Raw genomic sequence first — 25,330 nt, 5'->3', positions numbered from 1 at the left:
CTGTGCTGGAATAGATGCCATTAAAACTCAAAAAAAAAAAAAAAAAAATCATCTCTCTAACACTTTCATTTTCAACACTTGAAAATGGTGGCGGAAGGAGACTAAAAATTGTTGTAGACAATAATGGGCCTGCGTGAACAAGCAAGACACGCCTTGCAAATTTTGTTCACGATGTCGCCAATCATAAATCAGTGACCGGTGATCATGAATAATTAGTTTATAAACATGCAATATTATAAGATTAAATTTACAATAACAAAACAATATACAACTTGCGCATATATATATATATATGTTGAATCATGCACATAAGACACGCCTTGCGGTACATATTTATTATTAATAAAAACTTAATTTATCTATAATATTCATCTAATATTAGATTAATGAATCTAATATTTTATTTATGAATCTAGAGTAAAGATAAACTCAATGGAACAAAGATGTTTTGCAAAAAGAAATTATAAAATTATTATAATTATAGAATTCTTATTGTATCAAAGCATTATTTCTAAAATATTCATGTTCGATGCTCTTGAAAACTAGACATTTATTAGAGTCATAGAGATTGATACATATTATGTTCATTCTTTATGAAAGGAAGCAGTTCTCATAAGTTAAGGTATAAAGAAAATCTATAAGTAATATGCACATGCTAGTCATAAAACATGTACATTACATAATCCGCATGAGAATTTCATATGGAGACATCATCTATATCTATAGAAAAACTCACTTAACGGCTATGTAAATGATTATTAAACTTAAGATTACTAAGTTATCTTATTTAGAGTGTTGTTATCCTTTTTTGACCAAATAAAAAAAAATTAAGAAAAAATAATATAAAAAAGAAATCCAAAATACAAAAGGATATACATGACTAAAGTCTAAAAGATTGCCCAAGTTAGTGGTGAAAGACCAAAGTGACAAGTGAAAAAGTTGGAGGATCAAAATGTATAAAACTAGCAAAATTAAAAACCCAATTCTAATTGGAAAAAGGCCCCATTGGTGAAAATATTTTTATTTGGAGTAAAAAAAAATAAATTTGGATAGATAAGGACTTAATGAGAATTTTAGAAGGCTTAATTAAATTTATTGAGAACTTAATTACAAGAAAATTTGATTTTCAAAGTCAATTTAGGCTTTAATTTGAAGAAATTAAAGTCTGAGGATTGAGTTACAATTTTAAAGAGTTAATTTGGTCAAATCACGAGATTAATTGCATAAATATTAAAGTTTAATAAGCAATTAAAGACTTGATCGAAAAAATTTAAAACCAAAGACCAAACTAAAAAAGATGTGTTATTGTAGGGGCTAAAATTGACCAAATCATGGGTCAAATTAAAAAAAAAATAAAAGTTTGAAGGTTCAATTAAGGGTGTACGTGCACAAATCAAAAACCAAGGACCAAGATGAAAATGACTTGGGGCTGAAGATTTGAGTTTAACAAGAGTAAAATTGCATGAAATTAAGAGTTTGAGAGGCAATTACAATGTAATTAAAAGAAATTGGAAAAATAGAAACTACAGTGAAAATTTTCAAATTCCTAGTTAAAAAGCCTAATTTCTAGGGTTTAGCCTATATAATGCGTCAAGTAGGCACTTTCAAGTGAATAAATGTGGTTTTATGATCACCTTTAGGGTTGTAACCACCACCATTCAACTAAAAAATACCTTCTCTACAAATACCAAATACTCTTGTTAAATGTTTATATCCCATTATCTTCAAAGAACTCAACAACATCTTGTCTTCGATCAGCCATTACTATATTTTTCAATTCTAGGCTAATCGAGAACACTTTCAAATGAATAATTATGAAACTACAAACCTCTAAATTGAGTAAAGATGGATCCAAACAAAAGGTATGCTTCTCCTTTACTAAGATCAGGTGGTCTCTGATGATCTTTACATCGGAGTTGCTCTAATGAAGCCTCGAAAGTGGGTAACTTAGTCATCGATGGTTTTAATACCCATTTCACAAAACCACTAATTTTTTTTTTTTGTGTGTGCACACTTCAAGCTTTCTAAGTGGGTTCATATCAAAGGTTGGTCATATTTCTCTCAATATCAAAAGGACAAAAATAAGCTTCTTGGTCTCCAAGTTTGGAAAACCACTAAAACCTCTAAAAACCAAGTTTATTACAAAATCAGCATAAGTACATAGTTCATAGTTGTCAAATATGCTCTATAACCCTCTCATTTTGATTAAAACGCTATGTTTTGATCAATCTATGTTTTAATCTATAAAAAAAAAAACCTAGCAAAGCTTTATAAATACCCTTTAAAAAATTAGAGTGAAAAATAAAAGGAAAAAAAAAATTGATAAAAGAACTCTAAGTGTGAAGGTTTAAGAGCTTAGCACATCTATTTCGTAAATTTTGAAAGGGCAACAAGTTTGTGAAAGTAAGCTTGACAAAGGAAAGCAAATAGGGTAGTAGCTACTCTATGAGCTTGAAGGTATTACTTTTTAATATAAAAATGGAGTCTATGTGGCTTGCTTGAGTTGTCTTTTATTATCATTCAATTTGTATTTATGTTTACAAACATGGAGATGGAGTTTGGAATGCTTGGCAAGTAATGTTGTGGTTGCCCTTTTAGTTACTATAATAGTCCATTTATGTTTTCTAAAGCTTTTTTTAGATGTTTTTAATGTTTTAGAAGTAGTAAAAATCTTCTATTTAAGTTGTTTATTCTTGATAAAATAGTGTTGTTTTAGTTTAACTTAAGTAATGTATGTTGAAGTAATGATGTTTATCTTAGATATTCTAGATTTGTTCATGACCAAAATAAGTTTAGAAAACCACTTTTGAATCCATATTGCATGAACATATAGATTGTTTTAAGTTGATAGTTTTTGGATTTGGTATCTCTTGCATCATTTTGATGTTATTTGTTGGTTCTTTTGATTCAAATATGTTTGGTTATGGTAATGTGATTTGGTTGAACTAAGGAATCATATTTTAGAGGCATAAAAGACTATTTTCTAGGTTTGGTAGCTTGATCTTCATTTCAGGGCTTTTAATAATATTATTTAATAAAATTAACCAAATAGCACATAAAGTGATGTAGGAGACTTTTTCCTAACTTATAGTCTTATATTAATAGACATAACTTTTGATTTATTTATTAGATTAAACTGAAATTTTGTTAGGGATTCTAGAGACTATTTTTGTATAGAGTTAAAATTTTATATCCATTTAAGTTTGGGAAGGCCTTTAAATAAAACCCATTAGTTATTATTCAGGATTTACAAATATTTTCCTAGTTGATTTATGATTTTTTTTCTTATTTGATTAAGAACTCTTTTATTATGTTTCCAGATATTTTAAAGGCTTTTCACTAGTATATGGGAAACCTAGAAGAGCTCTAATATGAAGTCTTTATTAGAATGTTTATATGGTGAAATATTTAGTAATAAAGTTTTGAGTTAGAGTTTGTGGTGTGACCCTATTTTGTGGTATTTTATGATGCTTGTTCTTGATATATTTCTTGTATTGTGTCGATCTACATTAGTTGATATTATAGCTTAACAATTCCTAATCGTTAGTTATTGTATGTTGTTGAATAACCATGAGTGAAAAAAGTGGTAAAATATGACATGTTAATGTAAGAGGGGATTAAGAGGTTCTTTATTAGAAAAAAAAAAACATTTAAGAACTAGTGATACAAGAAACATAGAAATGGATAGCAGAATTAATTGATAATTGGCATAGGTGAGGAGCCTAAGGGATCATAAGTAAAGTGATCATGGATTATGACCAACTTTGTAAACTAATTTTAAAAGCAGGAGCATAAGAAACAACCTTTTGATTATGATGAGTATCATGAAGATTTAAGTTTTTGGATAAAACTTATTAATTTTATGAGAACCTTATATGTAAAGGATTTTATCGATTGATTGAATAAAGTAAAAAGGATTTTTCGAGTACATGAAAGTTCCAGAACATATGAGGGTAAAGCTAATTACAATAAAATTAAAGATGAGAACTTTTGCTTAATGGGAGCTGACATACTCAAAAGCTTGATGTCTTCTCCCAAGTACAAGAGTATCGAAGTAATAAATAACCCGGCAAGACCGGGGTCGAACCACAGATAGGTTAATTGTATAAATTATAAATAACAATACAACAACAACAACAACAACAACAACAACAACAACAATAATAATAATAATAATAATAATAATAATAATAATAATAATACTCAGTACGTAGCGTTGTTATACCTAAGAATGATCTAAAAGATCGGGTCACAGGTTTCCAGCCTATATACTAAGTTTATGAAAAGATCAAAGAGATATATTATATAATATAAACAGATTTCTAATGTGAATAAATAAGGCAAGACCAACAATGTCAGGATCCTTGAATCAAACACAGAGCATACTTAACGTACATAAAATATGACAAGAATGCAAATAATAATAGTAGTAGTAAAAAAAAGAGAAGAGGAAGAAATTAATGAGAACTTTGAGATGAAAGATTACTGTAAGGAATAAACAATGATAAAAACAAATGTCAAGGTTAGAGGATCCACTAATGGTATTTCAAACAAGTATAGTATAAACTCTTATTACTCGACTTAGAAACCACACACGAAGGAGTTTCAAATCAGATTATAAATTGTTAACATGATTACTTTAGTTATCTTATTCGAATAATGCTAATACTTATAAATGTTGTCAGGCATTCATGATTATAACTTAAATTAACAATAAATCAAGTTATTTTCATAGCTCAGGTGTCAGTTATACCATACAGTATGGGCTATGAAAGTGCCAAGTATTTGTTGTACTAAGTGTTATACAACATAAATTTAGATTAACCATTTAACAAGCAAAGTATTAAAAGTGAACAAGATAACAAATATAAAACATGTTAATATCAAGCATTAAAGTCCATGTTGAGTTTATAATATACTTATTCTTACACCATTAGTGTACCCTTTTCACCTTGACATAATAGATTTAGCTAAATATAATGAAAGAAAGAAACATAAATAAACAAGATAAGAACATAGTTATACAAATAAAGGAAAGAAAATGAAGAGCATAAACAAGAGATTAATATAACATCAAATAAAACTTAAACATTACAAAATACAAAGAAAGAGAGCAAGAGCATGATCTTGATCTGAACACCAAGATGCCTAGATGCATGGAAAATGTCTCTTTTTTTATACCAAAATTTAAAGCTATTGATTTGATGAATAATTGTTGAGTGGGTGACCACATCTTAACTTGGTGAAAATCCTTATCTTCTTGTCTAAATAAAACGTCATTGCTAACATCAGAACTAGAACCATATGAAACCATGAAAGTTATAGGAAATTCTCTTAGCTTTCCAGGAAAAAAAAAGTTGAGGTCATTTGAACTTCTAGAACTCAAGATATGGGTTGAACATTGAACAGTGTCTGGACTGCATGACAGATTCGAACTTCTCCATTGTTGCTATAATTTGGACTTGAAAATGGCCTTTTGAGATCTTGGTGTCCACATGAAATTTATAGGCCTATGTCTTACTGAATCTATGTAAACATTTGAGACCATTTGGACATCTAGAACTCGAGATATGACCCAATTACCGAACAGTGTTCCAGTTTGGACTACACCAACATCTCTTTTCTAAGCTTCACCTTTCTTTATCTTTAAAATTTTAGTAGTTGAATTCATCAATCAATCCTTTGATTTATGTGATAGGCCTACATTTAAGATGAACATTTACCATATATTAAAGCATTTTATAGTATCAGACTTGTTATTATAAAACATGCTTTAGTTAAGGAGTTATTGATACTTCAAGTGCAAAATGATGATATAAAACCTTGATAAACATGCACTTTTAAGTACTAATCAGGAGCAATTGAAAAGTTCTTGAGAAAGACAAGTTAGATAAAATATTAATGATTGAGAAAAGATAAGGAAGAAAATGAATGACCACTTTCTTCTATTCGGGTATACTCAAATTGTGTACCAACAACTCTATGCATCGAGATATGATGAGAGAATTATTGATGAATACATTGATAATTTCTATCAATTAATAACTAGGAATGATATGTCATAAACAAAAAAAAAATATAGTTTGTTGTTAAATACCTAAGTGGATTATAGTGGTTTTACCAAGACATGTTATGTTTATAATCTTTGTAAACAATTTCAAAAGCTTATCAAAAGTCAATGAATATGGAGAAACCTTATAATTTTAGGGTAACTAATAAAGGTGAATTTCAATTTGACCAAAATAACATGAAGGTACACACTAAAGAATAAAAGTCAATTGTGCAACCTAAATCAGCAACTAAACAAATCATAAGTCAAGGTTTGAGTTCTAGATTTGGTTTTAAATTTTGGTGTTTTAGTGTGATGAGTTGGGTATCAAACTTCTAAATGTTATAAACAAGAGAGCCATTTGAGTATAAATTTATTAGTAGAATAACCTAGAAAAAAGACAAGTAATCTTATTTATGATGATTCAAATGGTAATAATGAGGTTTTATAAGGTGATGATGGCGTTACCTTGGTCACCTAAAAGAACTTGTTTGCTTCTAAATATGTTTTGGGTGAGGATTGGTTATGCACAAGTCTTTTTTTTTATTTTTATTATTATTATTATTATTATTATTATTAATTTGTATCATCAAGGACAAGGTATGTGATTTGAGCATTGGAAGTGATAGTTATGATAACGTGGTGTCATTCGACATAGTAGAGAAGTTACAGGTGAAGATAGAAGAACACCTTAAGCTCTACAAATTAAAGTTGCTTAATCGAAAAAGTAAGGTAATCATGGATGAACACTATCTTGTTTTGTTTTCTATAGGAAATTGATATTTTAATAGTGTTGGTATTATATAGTGTCTATGAATACATATCATCTACTACCAGGTAGACTATAACAATATGATACAAATGTCATGCATGATGGATGGTTTAATATGTATACCTTCAAAATAAAGGATAAACATATAGTATTGGCGCCTAAAAGAGAGGAGGCAATTGCTAAGAGAAAGAGTAAAAATATGTTGTTTTTATCCTAGTTTAGGGAAAACAAAAAGAAGAAGAACAAATGAGATATAAAGAAGAGTATGGAGAATTAAAATGATGTAAAAAATGGTACATTGTGGAACAAGCTATTAATGACTAATAAATTTTTTTTTATAAAGATTAGGAGTGTTCTAAGAATTGATTCTAGACCCATTTTATAAGAGTTGGCTAACTTTACAATGCCAACATGTCAGAGGTCATTGGAGCACAAATGAGACTAAAATCATTTTGAATAGTCGACAACAATGAGAACATAGCTAATGGATGGTCAAAGCTCGAGAATAGGTTCTTTCCAACTCAAGAAGGCTAATGCTTGAGAGTTTTTTCCTAACTTGTAGCTCCATGTTAAGAAACATAATTTTAGATCTATTTATGAGGTCAAACTAAAATTTTTCTTTAAGATTTTAAAGGCTATTTTTTTTTTATATAAGATTAGGATTTCATAATCATCGAAGTTCAAAAAGACCTTCAAATAAGGCCTATAAGTTATTGCTTGGGATTTACAATATTTTCTTTGTTGATTTAGTTTTTTTTTTTCTATTTGATTTATAGCTTTTTTATTACTTTTTATACCAAAACTAATATAGAATGAATTTTAGTAATTACCGGAATAAATTCATTCCATTATTAGTTTTGATTGCCCTATCATAAAACAATAATTATACATAATAATCTTGGTTTTAAATCTAGCATAGTTTAGCTTAAAAATTTTCCATTTTTTAACATACTTTCCAAATTCTTCTATTATGGGCAAATAAAAATAATTATTTATGGGCTAAATAATTTAAGTAAATCTAACAGTTTTGGTTTTAAATCTGATTTTTTTTAGTTGAAATTTTTTTTAGAGTTTGAAGCAACTATTCAAATTATTTTATTCATGAGCTAACAAAAAATAATTTTTTATGGGCTAAAGAATTGAATCAAACCTCACATTTTGATTTTAAATTTGAAGATTTTTAGCTAACAAAACTATACAGGTTTTAACAAATTGTTTTATTCATGAGCTAAAACAATTACTAAAATAAATTCTCTCCATTATTAATTTTGATTATCAAATATAAAAAAAAAATCAAACTTGATAATTTTGATTTTAAATTTGATGTTTTATAGCTAAAAAAAATTATTTGTTTGAAGAAATTATTCAAAATTTTTTATTTAAGTTTGAAGAATTATAAACCTAACCCCAAGCCTAAGATATGTTCTTAGGTTGGATAAACCCAAACTCAGCCCAACCCAAGCCTGTGTGACTTATGTCTATAACTATCAGTAGGATATTTACAAAACCATCAAGTGTAACTTCTGCGCAGTTAGTGGTGATTCAGATACCATAAGCATCCAGGTAAAACAACAAGCCATTGATTGCGTAGAAAAGTCAAACCAGAGAGGAAAACTCTTGCCCACGTTAAAGATTTAGAACCCCACAAAGCCATTAGCAAAGCTTTTGCCCAGAGCTGTCAACACCCATTCTGCATCTGCTTAATCCCTGTAAGAATCCCAAAATGCAATCCGGAGGTGTGATCATTATTAATTTCTAAATAATTTTTTTTTTAGAAATATAGTTATAATTATTTTTAAAATCTTTTTTATATCAAAATATATTAAAATAATATTTTTTTTAAATATTTTTAATCAACACATCTAAACAATTCAAAAAATATATAAAAAATAATTTTTAATAAAAATAAATAAATTTTTTTTTAATCAACACATCTAAACAATTCAAAAATATATAAAAATAATTTTTAATAAAAATAAATAATTTTTATAAATCACGGTGTAAATGCATTTTCAAATATGAAATCAATAAGGTTTGGTACCCAACCACTTGTACGCTTATGGTACGACGATACCATAGAATAATGACTTGACAAAAATATTCCTTGAGCAATTTTTCTACTCAAGCTAGGATTGCACATTTATATTTTACGTGAGCAACTTAGATAGTACTACTATCAATTTGCAAAGTAGCACACTGGAAAAACATATATATATATATAACCTTAAAACTAAAATATATATATATATATATATATATATATATATATATATATATATCAAAAGTAACCATTGAAATTTTGAACAACCTGCCCCCTCCAATACCCAACAAAATATAAGAAATCTATGGTTTTTCACAAATCTTGGATATGATATTCATTTTAAAAATAAAAACCCTAATTGACCAGAGCGGCAAACACTTGTATAATCTAGCCACCACCGCTAATCAAATTTTAATAACAATATTTACATAAACTATTAATAAAAAGGAATTAAATCTAAAAACCCTAACCCTATGACTAAAAGGACAAGGTTTATTATTGTATAGCAATAATAACAACGCTAACCTGAAGAAGAAGAAGAATAAAATTAATTAATACTTTTAAAGACCTCTCCATCTAGGGCTATGTACAGGCACTGTGGGTGAGAGAGGAAATGAAGACGGCGAAAGCAAAGGATATGGAGACCGCGGTGAATTCAAGCATCCAAAAGGCAAAGGTGACATTGGCAATTGAAACTGCGGCTGTTCATGTGCCTGTGGCGCTACCATTCCCGCTGACTGCGAGGGATTTATTCCTTGTTGCTGGGGCGGGACGGGAAATTGCTGCTTTGAAGCTGTTTGATTGTCCCATCTAGATGAAACAAGCGGTGCCAGCGGCGAGAATCCCGAGAACTGCTTGTTAGAATCCACAGCCGAGAGCGTGTTCTGGAGATACCGCATGTAAGCAGAAACAGGCGACTCAGCCGCCGCGTGAACCGCCGGGAATGGCGGCAATGGTGAGAGAGGTGTCGTTGACCGTTGGATGAAAGTGTTAGTGGCGTAGGGGTTCGAGGCGGTGGTGAGTGGTTTTTGTTGAGGAGGGGGGATGACGCTGTTTAGCAGAGGAGGAGGGCGGTTGCTAACTTGAACCAAGGGTGGAGGACGAATACGTTGTAAGCGAGTGCTTTGAGGTTTGGGTGGGTGTATAGGTGGAGGGGTAGAGAATCTCTCGTGAGCTGGAGATCCAGTTAGTTTTTGTACCAGGTCACGGAAATCACTCTTGTTTATATTGTAAACAGGAGGCTGCTGCTGCCCCTGCAGATCTTGATTTGGCGGCTGTTGTGATGATGGCTGTGGTTGCAGCTGATTTGGCTGATCAAAGGGGTTTTTTTTTATGGTGGAGGTGGCGGTGATGATGGGGGGTTTGGAGATCTTGTGAGAGAGTTTGTTGAGGTGTTTGAGATAGTGATCTCGGTTGTTGTTGATGGTGGTGCTAGTGCTATTAACACTGGTGATTGTAGAATCACCGGAGGATTGACAGCCTCTATCCATTATAGAAACAAAAACCACTCTCTTTCTTTCTAGATCTAATCCCAATAATACGGTGATTAATCTTGCTGCAAGGCGAGGTTCTTATCTTCTTCTTTGTGGCAGACTTCAAAAGAGGTGTTCAGACAGAGTAGCAGCAGGATCGCACAGATTAACAGATGACGTAGAAAATTAGTACAAGTGGGGAGAGAGAGAGAGAGAGAGAGAGAGGGCAAAGAGATGTGATGGTGAGTTTATCATGGTTTGGTCTTTGCTTTTTACTGATTGGTTTTTGGAGGCTTAAAAGAAGAGAAAGGACAAGACCCGTATAAGGAGGAAGGCACGCACCTCCTCTCTCTCTCTCTCTGAGAAATCACTTAATTTTGGATCTAATCTTATCCTCGGAGGAGTGTTTAATAGGGTGTCTCCGTCAACAATGGTTGTGTTTTTCTCTCCCTTGGCTGTTTCTTTTGGTCAAAATAACCCAATTAATACTCGCTGCAGGGACTGTCTTTGGACTTTCCACTCGCACCCACACAAAATTAAAAATCACTTTGCATTTTCCTTGTTTGTGACTGAGCATCTCCTTTACTGATCCCATGGCTCCGAGTGATTTGCCTTGCCTTTTATTTTCCTTCATTCTTCCACAGAGGATGTTGTCTTTTATTCTTAAAAAAATTAAAGATAATAGCATGATTTGATTAATAATATGTTTGGTATGGTTGTTGAATCAACCAAAGTTGTCAAATATTTTTTTTTTTCATGACACGGAATATACTCGAATAATAAACTCAAATTATAAAATCATAAATCTTAAATAAAATATTTTAACTAATTATATATTAACAATTTCAATCAAGTAGTAATTAACAATATAACATAATTAAAATAAAAATAAAATAAACAATAGAAAAGTTCAAACACTTTTATTTTATTCAAATTGATTTCTTTATTTTTTGGACAAATCGACCCACTTATTTCGTTATTTACAATAAATGAGTCCCTTCAAATTTTAATAGACCATTTAACATTAATTACTCAAAGTTCAAGCATGCTAATTTACAACTTTTATTTTATATATTTGTTAGCTAAAACAGAGTAATATATTAATTGATATGTTGTTAATAGTTTATATAAAAAATTGTGAAAAATGAATAGGTATTCTAATTTTTCTTTAAAAAAATTCACAAATAACTTGTATAGTTAAAAAAAATTATAATAAGTATAGTTAAAATCAAGCCCTTGATTATTAAGTTGTACAAGTTTTGCAAGATATGAATTTAAAATAATTAAAATGTTAAGATGCAGATTATCAGAATGCATAGTTTTTATATTTTTTCCAAACTCATAAAATTGGTCCGATTTTACCGAGTTTGATCAATTTTACTAGTTTTTCGAGTTTTAATCCGATTTCACATGTTAGATACTTGTTGACTCATAAAATCATAAATTTTAAGAATCAACTCGTTTTTTTAACAACATTGAAATCATTATTTTGTTAATTTTTTAAAATTAATTTTTTTATTATATTTTTTAACCGTTTTAATACTAAATATCAAAAATAAATTTTAAAAAATAATATATATATATATATATAGAGAGAGAGTACCAAAAACCCTTGAAGAGGCAACAAATTCAACCGTGGGGTCTGGGTTTCTTCTTCTTTCTAGTTATTAATGTTTTATCTCTGCCACCTCGGATAATTAATGTATTTGCCATCTTTTACTGGTGTAGTTCATGGTATATGTTTTTTCCAACGAAACAACTCATTATCTCTCTTGGAATTTTCTATTGCCCGTCAAACTGGCGTTACAGTAGCATTTTAAACGTCCAACAAATTTCAAAATCACAGTTGGCATCATCCTTGCGTTTAGAAATCAAGGCTGCAAAAAGGGGTGGTATATCATCTCTCGTCACCAAGACACTCCTTCGTACCAAACTTTTATCGAGTGTTTTGAGATTTAGCACACTTAAAAGAAATTAATAAAATAACACAAATAAAAAAATATTTAGAAATTTAGTATATTTAATCAAGTAGTAGATATTATCTACAACTCATCTAATATTTATGATAATTTCTTGTATCATTAACTTACCATAAAAAAAAAAATCACAATTCACACAATTTAAATAACTAATTTTCTAACATCAAAACACAATTCATATAAACAAAACATATCTTCAATCATAAGTAACAAAATCAGATCAAGAATTAACATATCTTCAATCAAGAATTAACATAACATTACATAACGTTTTATTAAAATCAATTTAGCAATACATCAATATAATAATATGTAACTATATATGATAATCGTTATGGCTCGTAGAAAGGACTAGAGCATTTGTTTACAAGTCTAGAGTATCACCTTAACTCGTCCAACTCGAGAAAGGGTCTGTAATATCCATGTAAGTGTGAGGATGACCAATATCATCTCAATTCGTGAATAGACCTGGAACACTTGTAAACAGGACATAAATGCTTAATGACGGACCTAGGATGCTCGTGGACGGATTAACATCCTCAACACTCTCACGATAAGCAATCTTATTTTTCGTTAATGCCACTTCAAGATACTTAACATCTCTAACCTCTTAAAGTTCACCACAACATAAATTAAGCATAGTGTTGGCTATAATACGTCTCATTTCATCGACACCTTCACAGATAGTTGTTGTTGCTTTCTGAACCTCCCGTATTAAGTAATGAACCTATATACATTAATCAATTAATAGTCATCATCCATAAGAAAAATAATCTAGTATTTAATAAATGTTGTATATAAAATAATATTGCATACCAATCGATTTTATCTCAATATCGGGGCATATAATGCATCGGATTACAAGAACACCTTAGAAAACATAACTAGGTAGGTGTAATGAAACGACGCATAATGGATAGATATCATTTCATGTAAGTATCTACATCAATCGTTAGATGTCGCTCTTTAAAAACACAATATCTCCTAGCATCCTAAAGATCTAGGTAAGATGCATAAATCACCAACTATCACATAGTTTCATTGTGCTTACTTTGACGACTAATATTGTGCAGCTCATCACCGGTATCAACATAATCTAGTATATGATGAGATAGTCCAAACTATCACATTACTCGATCTAGACAATGCATCTTAACAATGTCGAAGTCGTGCAACAAAACTTGTGTTAACCAAATGTCAGATCCCTAATGGCATATAAAAAAAGCTAAAAGTATCAAGTCCTTTGTATATAACATCCATGTAATCTATCAGGACATATGAATACTTATATTAGATACAAATAAATGATAAATATTTTACATTCAAATAACAAAAAATTCAATACACTTGTAACACCTATATGATATGATTGATGTGTGTCCAACTCATATTGATAAAATTCATAGACATAAGTGAAATTTACCATAAAATGTCTAACCCCATACCTTCTGATATGATAAGCCACAAAGTTATTTTTTACATTCAATTTATACAAATAACATATTGACTAGAATCAATTTTATTTTATTATAACATGTTGACTAGAACCAATGGATAATGGCTTCTGAGTGAAAATGTCAAACATATTATTACCCTAGCTCTTTTAACGTCCAATATGAATGTTTTCATGACTAAAGCTATATTAATCAACGTTGATAATTATAAGTTAGTATTTAAAATGTCATTAATTCTAATAATAAAATAATTTGCAAAAACATATACCTAGAAAAATAGTAGACATTTTTTGAATTTCAAAACTTTTTGAAGTATGGTTCCCTTTAAACATATAGCCTCAACACTCGAAAAAAAAAATGAATTATTTTATACATACATAGAAGAGTCTTAAGTCTAAAAGTTTCTAAGGGTGTGTTTAGTAATAAAATTTCACTTTATTTTTCCAAGAAAAATAGAAAAAGAAACATGTAAAAAAAGGGAAAGAGACATTTTAGTTTTTCCACCATAATGCCTGAAGTTGAAAAATATATAAAAGATGTTTTCCAAAATCTTTCAACAAATTAGAAAAAGTAGAAAAGGTATGTCTCCATCTTTTTACATATTAATGAATATTTTTCAGATACAAATAGTTAATTTATATAAATGTGACATTTTTTAGGTCTATAAGTAAGAAATTGAGATTTATTGAATTCCTTTATCTAACAAAGCAAGTGAAATGGAATCGATATTTATCTGTGTATTCTAGTTTGAATTTATATGGTAGTGATAATAAGTATTTTATGTTTTTGAACCAAACAAAGACATAGCTGAACATTTTCAACATTCACGTAGGTTAGTATCTATTTATGCTAGTAGTGATAATATGTATTCTAAATATAAAATCATAGAAAATAAGTTATTTGAACATGATTTCTATTTTGCCATTTGTCTTCATATGAAAAATAATACAATATAAACATATTTTCCATTTTTCGGAGTTAGAAAAATGTTACGAAACTTTAAGAAATGAACATGTTTTTTTAAAAAAAATTTTCTATAAAATAAGAAAAACTTGAAAAGGAAAATAAAACTAAAAAGGAAAGAGAGAAATTATTTTATGTCACTGAACAGGGCCTAAATATGATGATTTTAGCTCACTTAATAGGAGGTGTATGAGGGCTTTGAATAGAAAGATGCAAAATATAAATACTACAACACTTTAGAAAAACTTTCCATTTCATAAAATAAAATAAAAAATCAAATTTAAAATTCTATGATGGATAAATATTTCTTACATGTAAATAAAAATAAACCCATAAAACTAAAGCTAAAGTTTAATAAATATTCAAAATAGAAATAATTGCTCATTATTTATCTTTCATATCTTCTATAGTTTGGTTCTCACCAATAATCTCCATATTAAAGCTTTAATCAACTCTAATAGCATTAGGCTTAGGCTCCTTACCCTTTAAGGTTTTCTCTTCAAGTTGCTTTATAATCAGTTCCTCCACTACTGATTGATTATTTATGGTACTAAGATTATCTTTATCACTCTCCTCGTTCTTCTTAATGTCGAAAATCAAGTATTAGCTTTTAGTAGCTACATTTGCACTTCTAATGTAAATCTCTCTAAAGTTTGTGATAAGATTTAAGTGGAAGATTAAAGAAAAAACAACCGCATCACTTTTAGACAAATTAAAAAAGTAAATATCACTTATTATTTCTACCAATTTATGTTTAAAGATCTCTTATAAAGCCTAGGTCTCTTCAAAATCATCTTTGAACTTTTTCAATGTATCTCTTAGAGTACGCGTTTAGGAACATTCTATTAGGGCCTAATCAACTTTATTATTGGTGTGGATAAGGACGGCTCCAACTTCTTTACTTGTTATTGGTAAGTCTATAAATCCTAGTCAACATTTATGATTCTCTCATAAAAAATCTCAAACTCCATAGACTAGGCATCCTTCTCTTGTAATATCTTTTAAAGTACATCCCTAAAGTTGGTTAATTACCTCTCAATGAAAGCTTAGGAGCATTTATGAGCAGTAGAGATTATATTGAGAATGTGATTGCACTTGGCTTCACAACTTGAAGGGTTATATGAATTTTTTTAGAAGTTCTAAAATATATTTTTCAAATATAAATGCAAAGGCATCAGACTAGAATATGAACAACTTAAAAAAGTGTGAACTTATATTGAAGTTAAGTTAGGTAGCTATATGTATGTGGTTGGTGAGTTTGACATCTATCCACTTTTTATATCTCTTAAATACTAAATGAAATATCTTATCATATGAATACTAAACATATCAAGTATCCTCTAGAGAATGGCATCTCACTCGAAGATAAAGTTATCTGAGCATGGTTTTTCTCTTTAGTTAATTGTCGAGGTCAAAGAAGAATAAACCTCACTTATATCTATCTAGTTAAGGTAATTGATAATAATTAAGCCACCATATCCTAGGCAGAAGGAGGAGGATCACACTTTTGCTCATATTATGAGTGTTAGCTGACACAATTACAGTAGAAAGTGAAGTTAGGTTCCTCATCACCTCTAAAATTAGAAGACATGAACAAGTCCTCTCTTTTATTTTCTTGGACTTTCCAGATACAAGTTTTTGATATTACTCTACCAAAATTCATCTTTTCCTTTGAGACTTACTCTATTATTTATGTTTTTCTGTCTTTAAACTTCTTCACCCTTTTTACTTTAGAGATGATTTCTTAACTTTCTTATGGATCAAAAACTTAATTCTTCTATGGGGAAAAAACCTTTTAACTATCGATTAACCTATGGCTTATTTCTTTTTTGCTGGCTTCTTTGGGTCTTAGTCCATCTATATAAATAAAAGGTATACAAAATGAGAAAACTTTATGGAAATATAAACATATATACATATTAAAGCTTCCTAGTGACATACCCATTAAACTCTCCTCTAATTTTTACTCTTATGCTAAGCAATTGATGTTTATTTTGATATAGATTGTTACAATTGATTGCACAATAGCCTTTCCACCTTTGAAAGCCTAGTTTCACATTATATAAGCTTTAGAAGGTCCTTTAGAAGTTGAATGTCCCTATATCTTTTAGGGTCTATATAAGGAGACTACTTCTCTATATTTTATCATACATCATTCTCCCTCTCAACTTCTTTAAATTACTAGTTTTACCATGAAAGATCTTGAATATGGGATAATTAGCCTAGAGGGAAAAGATGTAGAACTAAGCCAAGTCACATCCCTTTTTTTAAGCACATCATATTACTAGTTTCAACATTAAGTAATGCCTAAGTACTTTTAAGGATGACTTCTTTTTATGGTGGTTTATATACTTCTTAAAGGTAGCTATGATGACCCATATATTTGAGTGTATCTAACTTTCATCAAGGTTATAAGGGAAAAAAAACACTATATAAAAACCAAAATGAGAGAGATTCATACCATATTTGAATATACAAAATGGTATAATTATCTTTATCCTTTTTATTTTAGCATTTTCAGGTTGTTTAATTATATTCTTTACTAAAAAAAATTAAAAATTCTTAACCACATAATTGTTTTCTAAGGAGACATTGATATCCATTACCTATTACATTATAGATGTGCTAGTGTAATATTTTCTAATTGGTCCTTAGGTTATATGGCAGTCCTAGAGATAGCCATAATCTCTATTAAGAGTCTTTATCCCGTTTTTTTATATAGCTTTTTAAGTCCTCTCCGCTTAGAGTAGCTCTAAACTCCCCAACTTTACAAAATAAACATATTATATTTATGTTCTTACAAGTAGCATAGAAAGTGGTCAGCCTTAAACTAGATTGGCTTTTTTAATTCTATGAAAACTTAATTGGAATCCACCAATGCCTTATTATAAAATCACACATAAATTTTTCCATAACAATCAAAATAGGAATAAGAATAATTTAGTGGTGCTTTTGGGGTGTTATGAGTGTTAGTTATATGATTTCATAATAGTTGTTTCTCTTTGAAAATCATTAGGATTAAGAGAGAAAATAAAAGGAAGACAATAACAACAAAGATGATTTTGTGAAAATGATAATGTGAGGGTAGTTATATCCCTTATATATGCTCATACAACATTAGTTATGGCCCATGATTCTTTTACATATAACAACATTTTAATAAATAAAAAAAAATATGATATTCAAAGGATATCAGCCCTTCAGCTTCTTCTACATAATTTTCTTTTAAACATCCCACATACCTGGATATAAAGTTGCTCAAACAATAAAATTCCAAGACCCTAAGCAACAAAATAACAAAGTAAAAAGGTAGGAAATTGCCTAACCACACACACACACAAATAGTGCTTGATCAAGTCTTTTCATTATTACATCATAAAGAATTGAGAGGGTAATTGATGGATATAGTAATTATGTCCACAACTTGGGTCCCAAAGCATAAGATTTGAGACATAACCTAGGTCGAAAAGCATAAACATAAGGCTTAGCTTGAGCCTAAAAATTGATGGGCTAAAAGCGTGTTTAGGATCCCCAAGCTTGGAATAATGCATCTCCCAGTTAGGCCCAATTATATCACATGACCCAATAAAAAATTAGAACTATAAGAGATCACACAACATCTCTAAAGGTATGATAGAACTCTTAATTAAACCAACTAGCCTATGAGGCAATGTACTTAAGCATGCACACCCTTACTCTGAGTGCATACACCAACATTTAACTAACCCACATCAATTTGCACCAATAGGTGCACAAAGCCACAATAATGTTGTTGGATTCATTTTATTGGTTGATAGGCCACATGATAAGATCTTTTTTCCTCGAACATGATACCACCACCCATAAGAGACTATAAGCCTAAATAATTACTATTTGTTTAAGAGTCACAATCATTTCCCTATTCTATCCTTATCACTATAAAAAATGGACGTGATTCATCAATATAAATACATTTTCATAAACCTCAAGGTAGGTATTAACATTCTCTCTAAGCATTCTAGTATTTACATATCTATTATTAAAAGGCTTAAATCCAATAAGGTTCGCTTCAAATCTCATAAGAAACATATAATTTTTTTATTTAACAAAAAAGGTATCTTTGAACTATCTTGCATAATAATTTTAAGGATGCATAATAATTAAGCAATCCGGTATACTTAGAAGAGTTTAATAAAAAATTTAGGCATGAAACTCAAAGTTTAAATCCAAGAAATTAAGGAATAGAGTAAACTTCATTGAGGATTTGGGCAACATCTTGAATTATACAAATGAATGATATGGTAAGTGAAAAAAAGGGATAGTAAATCTTATAAATATTAAGTAATTGGTCAAATAAAAAAATAAAATATGCGTTTGTTAAACATAATGTTTGTTTGTTGATATATATTGCATTATTCAAATTTATTTTAGTAATATTTTCAAATATTTCACATTTTTTTCCAAATCAAGGAAAATCATTTTTAATAATAAAAATAACTGGATTTGTGGGTGAAATACATTTTTTTTTTTTTTATGTTTAAGAGTTTTTAAGAATAAAATAAAAAATATTCCACAAAAGAGCATTTCTCTAAAATTATTTACAACGTACAACTTGACTGTGAAAAGTTCAATTATATTAGAGCCCGGTAGCATGGATGCTTGGAAATTTCAATACAAAAAAATAAAAAAAAATGTTGCGCGGTCCAAATCAGTCAGTTACTAATCAAATTGAAGCTAGGCAAGGAATTCCAAGTGCAGCTTACGGTTCAAATTTGAAATGTGTTAAATGGGTTGAGTCATTGAAATAACAAAAGAAAATTCAAGCAAGATCTATTATTTTAAAAAATTGACTAAAGCTAAACATTTAAAGTAAATTGCTAACTTCAGCGAAAGCGCTGCGGTTTTTGCCACAGCAGCCACGGGCAATTTGTTGTTTATTTCCTGCACTATAGCTGCGTGACTGTATAAGATTGTAACATCAAGTTTTGTTACCTTCTTTAGGAGAATGGGGCAACCACACAAAAGGGGTAGGAAGAAAAAAAGACTCAGGGCAGATTATTTTAATGGTTTTTTAAAAATTATTTTAAAAATCTTTTTATGTTTATTTGTTACTAAAAAGTTAATCAAGGAAAATATTTTTAGTTAAAAAAAAAATTGACTTCATTTTCAAAAAAGTATTTTCCTTTTATTTTGAGTGAAAAATACTTTATAGAAATTGTGAAAAAATTAGAAATATTATATTATTTGCTGATTATATTAAATTTAGTTCTTAAACTTTTGATTGCTACATATTTTATATAAAATTCAACATCAAGTTTTGTTAGTCCCTCCTTTGTGGGAGAATGCGGCCAACCATACACAAAGGTAAGAAGAAGAAGAAGACTTAGACCGTTTATTTTATGAAAAGTAGTTTTCTAGAAATTATTTTTTAAGCTTTTCTATATTTGTTTGTCACTAGAAAAGTTGGTCAACAGAAAACATTTTCCCATCAAAGAAAAATTTGGCTTAGTTTTCAAGAAAGTATTTTTATTTTATTTTGAACGGAAAACACTTTGCAGAAGTTATGAAAAATTTAAAAATATTATGTTATTTGTTGATTATATCAAATTTGATCCTAAAACTTTTGATTGCTATATATTTTGTTTTTGAATTTTTTTTTTAATTTCATCCCTTAGAATTTGATTTAATTTGATTTTTATTATCAACTTTGGTCCTTATTTTTATGATTGTTATTTGCTTTCTCTTAACATTTTTTTAATTGAAATTTTTTATCTATCAAATTTGATCTTCATTGTTTTGATTGTTATTTATTTTATTTGAAATAATTTATGAAATTATAATTTTTTTTTAATTTCATCATCTTTCAACCTTTTCATCTATTATATTTGATCTTTATTATTTTAATTGTTATTTATTTTATTTGAGATAATTTATGAAATTATATTTTTTTTCAATTTTATTCTCATTCAACATTTTAATTTGTAAAATTTATTCTTTATTATTTTAATAAACTTGAAAAAAATAATAATAATTTATTTTTCAACTTATTTTTCATGACATAGTCAAATACTAAAAAGTATTTTCTATAATACTATTAAATATCAAAAATTAATTTATTTTTGAAGAATTTATTTTTCAAAAAATTAAATTTTCAAAAAAAATTACTTTTCCGTTAATAAACAAACTCAGAGTAAACATTTCTAAAACGAGTCATATTCATTAATTTGACTAATTGTGTTATTTAAGTGGTTGGCAACCGGCAATGATGCAAGGGTAGACGGTCCTTATCTCGAAGGTGGGAAGACAAATCTCGTCGCGGCTCCAGCTGGATTTTTTGGGCTATGTCACCGGGCCTCAAGTGTTTTTTTATATGTGCAGCAACCATAAAATAGTTATTTTCTATCGTGTGAAAATTATATATTAGATTTCGAATCTATGAGCAATTTGTTTTGTCTTGTTCGTAAAATCAAGCTAAACATGTGGTCCATTATAATTCTTACACGCACGCACTCTAATCCGTTTTAGAGCCTATGGAGACAGATAGGCTGGTAACGTACCCTCCTCGTGAGATGAAAAGGCTGCGAGAAGAAATGATTTATTATCTCCAATATTATACAATATTATAAGATAGTGGCTGTGAGGTTCCGCCGGCGTCTTTTCCAGGCACCATGTGGTTTCCTCTGGAGAAGAAATGGAAGAACACTTGAGAAACACGAGAGTGTTCTTTAAGCACGAGGCAGCTGGGTAATCCAATCACATCAACTTTCTTTTCTAGCATTCTCATTATTTTGTTGTTTTTCTCTTCCTGAATTTGGATTTTGTTTCTCCTTCTCCTTTAGCGTTGTTGAGACTTGGAGTGTTCGCTGCTATTAGTTAATACGTTATATAGTTATTTTATTTTTATTTATATAAATAAATTTATTAAAATTATGAATTGATTCATAAAATTATGTTATTTTACTATGCATCTAATATATAAAATCAAATTAGAAACTTAAGGATCAACAAAATCAGATTTAACTGGTACAAAATCAGTATAACGAAATCACAAGTTCCATTTATTAATTTTATGAGTAGAATGAAATTATAAATACTCCCTCAATTAACTCATCTTTCTTTAATTCCATGTTAAACCACGAGTGTGTATTTTTCAGTTAGCACCTGCTTCAATATTAGATGCATATCCTTGTCATATGTTTTCTTGATGAGACATTCAGCAAGTCTCTTTAATTATTAATTTTACCTCTACTTCCTCAGCTAGAAGTTTGAGACCAAAGAGGTACAATGAAGGTGACAAAAGATGAAGATGATGATTTATGGGGTTCTATGGCAGCCCCTGCTCAAAAAACCACTACAAGACCTTTGAATGTCGAGTCAGCTACAACACTTGATGATGATGACGACGACGACCCTGGGCGCCATTGCTGCTCCTTCACCTCCTACCAGTGGCAGCTGGTAGAGGCCAAGGTAAACCTGCTGCTCCAAAATTGGGCGTCGGACGTCCTCATCCGGGATGTAATTCAGGGATAGAGAACACGAAGAAGCAAGGATGGAAAATGAAGTTCTGTAATTTTTTTATTTTTTTTCCTGGTGACCGGTTTCGACATTAAAATGTAATATAGATCCTAGTTGACATGAGTTATATCTGCTACTCTCAGCCCATATATTTGATTTGTAATATCATTCTTTTCTGCATCATATTCTTTATGTTTTGTTTCTCCTTTTAATATAATTGTTATATGCTATAACAACTTGCAATGTATATAGAAGGTAAATTAGTTTCTGCCACAGCTTCTTTTTCAAATTAGAAAACTGATAGTTAATTGTTAGATCAATAAAATTTTATAAATATAATTGTATTGTAAGGGATTTTTAAGTTAAATTACGTGTGAATTTTTATTTGAATTATATATTTTAAAATGTTCGAGCTTTTATATTGTTTATTTTACTCTTTTTTTAATTGTGTTATACTATTATTTGCTATTTAACTGAAATTATCTATATAATTAGTTAAAAAATTTTGCTTCAAGATTCAAGTTTATATTACATTTTCTGTATCGTATCAAAAAAGTGTTTTTTCTGTATAGCCTTACATGTAAACAATATTTAAATTCAATAAAGAATTTCTTTATTTATTTTTATTATTCATTAAATATTTAATTAATGAGTCTAGAGTAAAAGAATAAAGTTCTCGAGACAAAAATGTTTTAGGCAAAATAAAACTATAAAGTTGTTATTATAATGAGATTGCTATTGCATCAAAATATTATTCCTAAAATATTTTTTAGTCAATATTCTATTAAGTCTAGATATTAATTAGAGCCATTGAAACCGATATATATTATGTTCTTTCATATATATATATATATATATATATATATATATATATATATATATATATATAAATTGTTGTTTTTATAAGTTGAGGTATAAGATATATTTAGAACTAATATATAAGTGTTTGTCATAAGACCTGTACATTGAACTAACCCACATGAGAATTTCATATGAAGATATCATATATGTTTATGAAAAAGCTCACGTGATGGTTGTATAAGTGATCCTTAGACTTGAAATCACTAAGTTATCTTCTATTAAGAGTGTTAAGTTTTGATCAAGTTATACGTTGTTTTAATCAATGGTAACAAAAAGACAAATATTGGGTATAGTATAAACTATATGAATGTATTTAAGTAATTAAGAAAGGATTTATCACCGTAGATGAATTAATATTGATTGTAAATATTTTCACAAGGTATAATGAGATTTGAAAAGAGTTTCAAATCTTATTTAAATAATCAATGATTATGGTGCTGAGAACAAACATGATTTGACAAAGTAGACATGTTACATGCTATAATGTCTAAATTAGAATATTATTGATAAAATAATAATAATTATATTGATAAAATGATCACTAAATGGTTAAATCAAATCACTTATAACTTTTTAAATATTATGAGGATCATAACAAGTTGCTAAATATTGTACTTTATCTTCAATATAAATCAATCAATTGTTTAATTTGATAATAAATTAATTGATTTAATTCTATTTTATTTAGGATTATGATTTATATTTGGGCCAACTTATTAGGAAACTTAATAGGCGAGGCACACAAGAACCATTGGTCAGAAATTAAAATGGAATAATTAATCAAATGTGACTTGATTTTAGATAAGTTTTAAAAATCGAGGACCAAAGTTTACTTTATATAGGAAATCACAATTCTAGATCTAGAAAAATGAAGTAAAGACATGATGGAATAAGCTTTTAAATTTTTTTTGAAATAATATGTCATATTATTAAGAGGTAAATTGATATTTTACCATTTATAGGGGTTTCAGGTTTCCCTATAAATTTGCCATGCCTTTTATTTTCAAAATAATACACAGTATATTACATAACACCTGAAAAACACAAAAGAAAAGAAATAGCATTTAAAGGCATAACAATCTCTATCTTTTAAAAGGGTTTAAGAGATTTTTTACTGGTGGTTGGAATACATTACCGTTAGGATGAACATTTGGACAATCTATAGTTTGCAACAACTCAGCCTTGAAGCAATTATTTAAAGTAAAAAAGAAAATCTAATCTTTATGTAATCTTCATACAAATCCTACACAACCCTATATTTGTCTAACAAGATTTTAGAACTCTTGAAAAGTTTTTAAATATAGCTTTTCTACTACGTGTATATGTTTTGAAAAACTCAACGTGTGAAAGAAGTGAATGAAGGAGATTTGGTATTACCTATGTTTACATCACATTATGGATAAAGAAGAGATTGCATGTTAGCTAAGAACAACATTTGCTCAAAGTTTAAGGCCAACTTACTTTGGCATGCTAAAGGATGGAACAAGCAGGTTCAAGGATACAAAAGGGGAAGTTTTGCACTATTTCTTAAATGTTTCAAGCTTTTTCTTAGTATATTGTGGTAGATGTTGCCCATGTCATGAAGATTAGCCCTACCATTCCTATAGATAAGGCCTCCCTTCTAAGTTATGGAGTATTAACAAGTAGTGCATAGAAATTCAAAAAAATATTAAGAGGCTGCAAGTATACAACAATATTAGCTTAAACAATAAAACTTGCTTCCCCTCGTTCTTTGTAGTAATAATGCCTTTTCATTCATGAGTGAAGTGTGTTGTTTCCAACTGCATATACTTTTTATTTGACATTTTACACACGCTCACGTCTTATTTGGTATTGCATTTCAAATGGGGTTTAAGTAATTTTTATTTTTCTACTTTATATATATATATATATATGTGTGTGTTTTTTTTGAATCTTTTAATGTGCTAATATCAAAAATGATTTTTTTTAAAATAATAAAAATAATATTATTTTAATGTATTTTAAGTGAAAAAACACTTTAAAAAAACAACCGTTATTATATTCTCAAACACTCTGTTAAATTACCTGTTATTGAAGTAGTTTTTCTAGTGTTACAAGCTTAGAATTGAGATTAGTAGCATTTGCATCGGATTCTTGGGATTTCTTTGCTTATCATCCTAGATTTCATTGTTCTCTTGAATTGTAGGAATGATTTTTTTTAATCAAAATAGGTTTTACTTATACAAGCCGGGAAACATCTAAGATAGAAATTGAGAAATCAATT

General features: G+C 29.0%; 1 protein-coding gene and 1 long non-coding RNA gene across 2 annotated transcripts; one reads left to right on the top strand and one right to left on the bottom strand.

Moving 5' to 3' along the window:
• Window positions 1-9,154: 9,154 nt before the first annotated feature.
• On the bottom strand, window positions 9,155-10,715 carry LOC118050461 (VQ motif-containing protein 9). The gene has a single exon (XM_035060809.2). The coding sequence runs from the start codon at window positions 10,350-10,352 to the stop codon at window positions 9,423-9,425; it is 930 nt and encodes a 309-aa protein (XP_034916700.1). The 5' UTR covers window positions 10,353-10,715; the 3' UTR covers window positions 9,155-9,422.
• Window positions 10,716-21,185: 10,470 nt separating this feature from the next.
• LOC118050463 (uncharacterized) lies at window positions 21,186-22,416 on the top strand. The gene is made up of 2 exons (XR_004687883.2): window positions 21,186-21,453; window positions 21,967-22,416. It is a non-coding gene; the product is annotated as an uncharacterized lncRNA (long non-coding RNA).
• The last annotated feature ends 2,914 nt before the right edge of the window (window positions 22,417-25,330 follow it).

The sequence above is a fragment of the Populus alba genome, chromosome 5 (genome assembly GCF_005239225.2).
Source record: "Populus alba chromosome 5, ASM523922v2, whole genome shotgun sequence".
Classification (NCBI taxonomy): Eukaryota; Viridiplantae; Streptophyta; class Magnoliopsida; order Malpighiales; family Salicaceae; genus Populus; species Populus alba.
The sequence above is the reverse complement of the archived record's forward strand: the minus strand, read 5'-3'. Positions and strand labels throughout refer to the sequence as shown.

Excerpts from the sequence above, each read along its gene's own strand:
- LOC118050461 (XM_035060809.2), bottom strand. The coding sequence starts at position 10,352 with ATGGATAGAGGCTGTCAATCCTCCGGTGATTCTACAATCACCAGTGTT.